This window comes from Danaus plexippus, chromosome 8 (genome assembly GCF_018135715.1).
Source record: "Danaus plexippus chromosome 8, MEX_DaPlex, whole genome shotgun sequence".
In the NCBI taxonomy this organism is placed as follows: domain Eukaryota; kingdom Metazoa; phylum Arthropoda; class Insecta; order Lepidoptera; family Nymphalidae; genus Danaus; species Danaus plexippus.
Window position 1 is genome coordinate 7,199,570 of NC_083542.1, and position 8,092 is coordinate 7,207,661.

Consider the following 8,092-nt stretch of genomic DNA (forward strand, 5'->3'; position numbering starts at 1 on the left):
TTTTTCTTATACAACACTTTCAAAAAAATTGCTGTTTCCAGTGTCCACCTTGTACTTGTCTATTACTCGTATATATTAAAAATCAAAAAAATGTGAGGCTCAGTTCTTAATATGGAAATATGTATTAGTTTAGTATTGAAATTTTTGCAATAAACAATCGAAGAGCATAAAATATTTCCAGCATGCATATATTTTATTAATATAGTTTTTATTTTTTATAACATAGATGTAAATGTAATATTAATATTTAATATACATTATTTTCATAATAAAAATTACGGAAGAAAGCTTACTCTTTAACAACCATTAAAAAAACCATTAACTATGTATTCACTCATTTTTACTGTTTTTGTAATATGAATGTGATTTGGCAATGAAGAAAAAGTAAAATTTAACAATATACCTAAATGTTATTAAAATGTCTTTATATTAAATGCTAATTATTTATTTGTATAACAGCAGTAGCGTTATATGTTCCTTGAAAAAAACTTCTTTAAGCAAAGCCCTTTGTACTATATTATTGTTAATGGTGTTTGGTTTTCATATGAAGTAAATAAATAATAATCACACTTATTATCAACATGAGTATTCATACAAACAAAAGAAATTGTCACCTTTAAGTAGGTTATTCAATTTTAATAAATGTATAAAAAGATTTTTTGTTATAATTGTCTTGTCTCACAGCACTCGAACACGACGTGTAAGATGGAAGTGCTTTATACAATAGTCTTTTTACTCTTGGGTATGTCCACATTAACGCTAACACGATTCGCAAAGTCATCTGAACTTATAGAAAATGCCGCCTCTATTGCCAACGATATTTATAAACCTCATCTCTCAACTGCTGTTGCCTGGTGGAATAATGATCACGAACATGTAAATGAATTTTTATTCAAATACCTTGGTGTTGTAACAGTGTTAAGAGTAAAATATTGTAGAGAGTCATGTCTCGAGTCATTTAAAGTGAAACAAACAGTCTTCTTTGCGGATAGTCCAAGAGAATTTCAAAATTTCCTATCCGTTTCGAATAACTTTACTTTCGAAGCTATATTGGTTATTTTAGTCATAAATGAGTTTCCTGTGTCCGACCTCAGTGAATATAGTAAAATAGCATTAAAAAAAGACGTCGAGGACATTGTAATAGTTAGTTTGAAAATAGATGGCACAATAGCAGTATCCACTGTTATTCCTTATGGGAGTGGTTCTTGTGGAGATTACACACCGAGAGTATTAACGACTGGAGAAAGAAATTACTTTAAAGAAAACAAATATAGAAATTTCTATGGCTGTCCTATCAGAGTTACCGCACTTGAATTAGTGCCGTACGTTAAAGTTATAAAAGAAAATGATACAGTAATAAATATAGATGGTTTAGATGCTGATTTCGTGAAATTAGTTATTAAAAGTCTTAACGCAACTTTGAAAATCGTATCAGCCTCCGATCATGGCGACTTGGGCTACTACATAAATGGAACGGCGACGGGTACCTTTGGTGACCTCTACTACAATGTTGCAGATATTGTAGTTCCTGCATTATTATTAACCACAAGGAGATATCCCGCTGCACAAGTAACTTATGTTCACCGACCTACTCGCATTATACTGTGCTTACCAAAACAAGAAGAAATTTATAAATTACTTAAAGTACTTCTCCCTTTCTACAATTGGTTGACGCCAATGGTTATTGCAGTAGCCATAAGTATTTATTTGACTATAAAATTTGTGAAGATTTTTGGACCAAGGGGTTATGAGGTACCACAAAGAATAGCATTTGGAATATTCTCCTTATTTTTTGGTCAGTTTTATAATGTTAATTCAAAATATTGGTATATTAACACAATGCTAATCTTATGGATTTGGTTTTGTATGGTTTTCCGCATTTCCTATGAGGGCAGACTCGTTGAAGGATTACATCACGTTATCTTAGAGCCCCCGGTAGAAACATACGATGAAGCAATAAATGTCATCAAAGAAGCACGTATACATCCAACGTTTATGGATTTTTATAGAAATACGTCGTTAGAAAAGAAAGCGGTTGAAATAACTTTACCAGATCTTGAAACAACGTTCTTTGCTATTGCATCCGGTGAGAAATATCTGCTTGCTATTGACATGGAACAAGCTAGAGTCTATAAGAAAACAGTTCAAATTTTGGAAAGAAAAATTGTTGATATACCCGTTAATAATTATTTGCGCCCCCGTTGGCCAGCGGCAAAGTTCGTAGCAACTGTTATTTTGCGAAGTATCGATTCAGGTCAAATGATAAAAATAATGGATGATTTCTCATCAGGTTGGCAGTTAAAAAATTCAAACAACACTGTTGCACTTCGCGTCAGAGCATTGGGAATGGACTTACTGGGTTCCTGTTTTCTATGTTTGATAGTAATGTATGCTGTATGTTGCCTCATTTTTTTGGTAGAAATTTATATTGTACGTCGGAATACAATTTTTTTGCCCTTTATTAACTGATGAAATACGAATAAAATGTATTAAAAAGTTATGATTCTAGTACAGATGCCACGTTATTAGGACATTTTCTCAAAATACCAATAGGAAACTTATGCTACGATGAAAATAAAAAGCAGTACAAGAACTTTAGCTCTTGCTCTATCGACGAGAATGAACATTAACATACTCTTTGTCTTCATCTTCCTCAACTTCGAGAAACAGAGTAATTACGTAATTAAGATTTTTTAGAGGTAGTCTTTCTGAACAGTTGCAACCCAACCGAAAGAGGTTTTTACCTTTAACTTACCTTCAGTTATAAACACTTAATGTTACTTAGCAAAATGTCAATGGATATTTTACAAAAACTTACGTTCGCTTAATCTACATACTTCATTAATTTATGCTGCTGATGGATATAAATATATTACCTATAAAATTGCCTTCTAATATTTATTTTTTCACATACATATATAGTTTAAAAAGTTAGAACATAGATTTACAAAAGAGAAAAGCTTAAAAATTACGGTTGGATACAGCGTTCTATGAATGAGGGTTATAAGAAATAAAGTTGTCGTATATTTGAATAATAATTTCCTTACTAGAGTTTTTTCAAACATTTTCAAAAATTATGCGTTATTTGTATTTATTGATAACAATTATTTTAAAGGTTTAGTTTATTTACTCTTTGTTTGAATATATTCTGTTTAAGATAATCTTCGAATCTATTGGAATAATTTGTTATCTGCCTAAAATGGAATTATATGTCAATCTTAACAGGGCGAAGTCGTGGGTCACAACTTATCATTATTATTGATATATATATATGTATATCCTGTTGCTTCAAAAGAAAATTTTCATTGTTTTTATATACTTTTTTAATTAAAAAGCCTATTTTATTTGAATCAAATCAAATTTTAGTTGAATACTTTGATGCATATTAATCATTGCCATACATACATACAGATCGTGAATTATTGTAAAATTTCAGTTTAAATTTTAAAGAAATCTATATCTAATATGTGCTCACAAAACTGCGTTGTTTTTTAATTAAATAGGATGCATACATAAAATTTGTGCTTAGTTTAATGTATAGACACAACAAAAACAACAAAAATAAGAAAAATATAGACTTCCATATACGTTTTGTTGAATTAACCTAATGGAAAGGAATATCGCTTTTAGTCAAATTTTATTTATTAAATTCGAAAGTGCTCTAATACAGAATTAGTGTAGTAATATTTATTATACTTAGAAAGTACTACAGCCAAATGATATTTACTCAAACGATGTTGGATTATGTTCATTTACGTATAATTATATAGAGTATATGTGTTGCGCGCTAATGGAAAAAGGATAAGCTAAAAAAATCTTAAAATAAATCAAAGACATTCTGAGTACTATTCCGTTTTAAAGCATTTATTCTCGAAATAGTTTACATGCCATGAAATTAAACTCATTTAACAGCCACGCGGTGAACATTGAAACATTACATTATATGGGAATGGGGGAATTTAAATACCCAAAACAAGTTAAACAGTCAAATAAGCTTAACATAAACCAATAAAATAAGGAGATTTTTTGTTTGTCTTAAATTTGTATTAAAACTCATAATGAATTACATATACATTGTGATTCCCAGCAACAAAGTAACTGCGCTGTCCAAATGATATTTACTCGGACAATATTGGAATGTACTTTTAGTTACACATCATTATTTGTTATAATAGAAACTTTGAGCATTTTTTCTATACAACATCAATAAAATTGTCGATTTTTTTAGAGCAAAATCAAATAAAACTTTTAGTACATATTTTTCATTACTCCTTCAACGTTTAGATGGTGAATAAATTTATTTTTTATATAAAAATAGGTCAGTACTTAATTTTTTTTCCTACCCACATATATTATAAAGTTGAAAATTTTACATCCAAGTAATATTTTTTGAATCTCTCTTATTTCTAAATTACATTTGTATTGTATGTCTTAATTGTCTACTCAGGCCTAAGTTGAATTTTTTGTTTGTTAACTTGGCTTCAGCCATCTGTCAGTACTTTTTTGTGTTAAGGATGTTGATGTGTCAGCACCACCATAAAAAAAATTCTATAAAACAAACGAATTTTTAAACTTTTTACGCAAAATTCAGGTTTAAACAGTTCTAACGGTTCTATTAAGATTCAGGACGCCACAGACTGGTTTTTCTATCATGTCTTCCTAAACGAATATTATCTAGATGTATCAGACATTAACGGGTACTAATCACTACACTTATTTTTCTTTGTAATGTATATATCGGCGCAAGCAGGTTCAATGACGGATGCAACATGAAAATAACTTAAGGCTGTCATCAATTATTATAACATCTTATTGGTCGTCGTTACTATTGTTAAAAGTAAAACGAAATCAAAGAGAATAGAACTATGTTTGAATTCTGGTATAAATATGACGTCTGGACGCACGACAGCGGACTGCAGAGTTCAGCGAGTGCGGATCATAAAGAATGTGATTATGAAGAACCTTCGAGAAATACAAGAACATTTAGAAGAATTGAAGTTTCATTTTAAAATATCTGGAAAGTACTGAAACAAGTTACATTAGTGACGTCAGCGAGGCTGGCGTCCTGTCTTTAAAATAATGAATTTATAATAAAATCCGATGTATACAATAGAAAGATACTAGTGAGAGCAAGAATTTTGACATATCACAACTTTCAGTAAGGAAACGTGATCGAAAAGTTATACTTTAATTTTTACAGCTTAAGTAATAACCTGTCGATAAAGTTACATCTATTATGCTATCCATTTCATTCAAATTCTCTAATTTTAATTGCAAATTCTTGAAACCTTTCTTAATATTAAAATAGTATGAAAGAAAATGTCGTCTTTAAAAACCACGAAACAGTTAAAAAGAAAATATTGGTGTTAGTTGATAAAATTAAACTTTTTTCTCACATTTCATTCTTTTTATTCGATTATGAACCTTTTAATTGTTTTCAGTACCTACTCTATTTGAAAAAAATAATTAATTACAATGTTAGCTTTAGTTTTCAACTTATTTTTTTTACATTACAAACATTTTGCTATAGATTTTTCCGTAGGATTCGACGGTAAGCATGTCATTCTGCTTATAAAAAGATATGTGTTGTGTATATACGTATGTATGTCAAAATATTTAATAAAGGGACATTTGTTTTGTAACCTTTATTCATGTCTAAAGAACTTAAAAATAATGCGCATTACCTGCCTAAAACTTTTAAATGACCTCTCATAAAATACAAGTATTACGAAGGGGTATACATAGTAACGAATCTTAACTTAACATGTTTTTGATATATGCTTTAATTTCATACATTTTAAGCGAAAAACCATAGTCCTCCAGCAAGTTTAATCCTTTTGGTGGGATTGCCACAATTTTATATAAAAATAAATTCAATCAGCACTTTCATGCTTACCGATTATTGAAACAAGTAAATTAAATAATATATTTTCCGAAAATTTAATTTCTCTCCGTTGCATTTGTTTTAATTATATAAAATTTTTCTGATAAATAATGTGCATCTTAATTTATATTACCCCTAAATAACTAAGCCAATATTTTTTAAACAGAAACTCAGAAAAGCTAGTATTCTCGTAACTAATAAATCAATCTTTCAGTAACTCGCCACGTTGTATAGACATTGGACAGCTGACAGAACATTCTTTTAAGCGCGTTAAAGTATGTAGTTTATATTTATATGGGATTCTGTTGACATAACAACACGCGTGCTTTTTTACTTAATAATATTAAACCAAATTGATACTCAAGCTGAAAGTATTTACATACACCAAAAATCATTCGTTTTTTGGAGGTATCTGAAAAAATGTATGAGCTGCGTGCAAGCTTCAATGCACGCCGTAATAAACTAACTCGTGCATGACTGCATGCTTGTTAACATAATACTTGTACCACAAACACTAATATTTCTACAACCTACTAATACTATAAATAAAAAAAAAATGTGAGAATGTATGAATGTCTCTTGTTATGTTACAGATATTGATGGAATTGTACAAATAAAGATTTATGCTACAGTTTATAACTGAACTCAATATATATATAGGTATCAAAATCAAATCAAAGCAACTATTTCATTTCTCTCTAACTATAGTCCGTTATCTTCTTTTATATTATCACTTAATAATTACTACCTTCATAACCACCGAAGTTGAAACATTAGTTTTATATACACATATATATTAACACTTGTTTAAGAACAACTCCACGATAATTTTGAAGCGGGCATGTTAGCGACCAGTTAGACAGCTGTTGCAGGATTAAACTGCTGTATCTGTATCTGAAAGGCCATTCAACTACTCTCAATACTTACCGCAAATTTTCATTATTTCGGATATATTTCACCGAAAGCTACTTTTAACGTATGCTAACAGATACTTTTGTGTTGTATATTTTTTTTTTTTTGTTTATTAAAGTTCCATTATTACAAATACAAGCTTTTGCCAGCGGCTTTTTCCCATATTAAAACCCTCTGTAATACATATTATCATCAATATCAAGATCCCTATCAAATCCTGACTGGCTAACATTGGAGCAACTGGAAACAACATTGGAACAATTGGAGTATATATTAATTTTTCATATTTATTTATTTATTAATTTGTTAACCTTTTTTTGATTTTAAGTAATCATTTTATACAGACTTCCTATTAATTAAACGATTTAAAGTACACGAAACGATATGTCCATTTATAGAATAGAATATTACAATTATATATCATTTATCATGTACAAATAAAACACAAGTTCTAGTTACAAGAGGAGTTTTAAATTTCGAAGTTCATTTTCGATCACATAATAATTTATAGCATAGTTCATACAACTGAATAATAAAATTAAATTTGGATTTGCTATACAACTTTTTCCGATGCATGCTGAATGTCCATCTTTTTAAATTGAAACATAATACTCACGACGGGTCTGATGTAGATCTGTCCACATTTACATGTTCGATATATTTCTGTTAATCGAATAAACAGTAGGAATAGGGATCAGTGCTTAATTTTATTTTTAAACCTCCTTATACTTAAGATATTAGATAGAAACTCTCTGAAAACCATAAGAATGGTCTTGACTTGCCTGCAATACATAATTTTAACATTTTCGTTTGTAAATTTAGTAGTAGGCGTGTAATATTATCTGTCTCCGTTTTTGTTAAGTATGAAATATTATATTAAGTCCATTTACTTATTGTTTAAAAATATATTAAGACTTTGTTTCCGAAATTAACAGTAGGTTCTTGTATTTGTAAGTACCTAACTCTTTATTTTTGATAACTTTTACTACTATGAATTAAGAACTGAATTGATGTTGTGGGTTGTCAAATTTAATATATATATCATATATTATATTCTAATAATTTCTTAAAATAAATAGAAATAAGTCATTTTAAAAGCCCTCTTACATCGTAATTTAGTTTTGAAATCCCTTAATAAAACAAATAATTTTGCGTCTCACAGAGATATTGTATTGCAACTTCGAATGTAGAACTTTTGAAATGGAGATTATCTATGCTAAAACTATTTGCTTGGAAAACGAATTCAAATATAAAACCACATAGAAGGAAGTAAATTAATCAAGTATATTTTATGTT

At 29.1% G+C, this 8,092-nt stretch overlaps 1 protein-coding gene across 1 annotated transcript; it reads left to right on the top strand.

Moving 5' to 3' along the window:
* The first annotated feature begins 744 nt into the window (after positions 1 to 744).
* On the top strand, positions 745 to 2,469 carry LOC116773844 (uncharacterized). Its single transcript, XM_032666371.2, has one exon. It carries the CDS (start codon positions 745 to 747, stop codon positions 2,467 to 2,469), a length of 1,725 nt encoding a protein of 574 aa, XP_032522262.2.
* Positions 2,470 to 8,092: the final 5,623 nt, after the last annotated feature.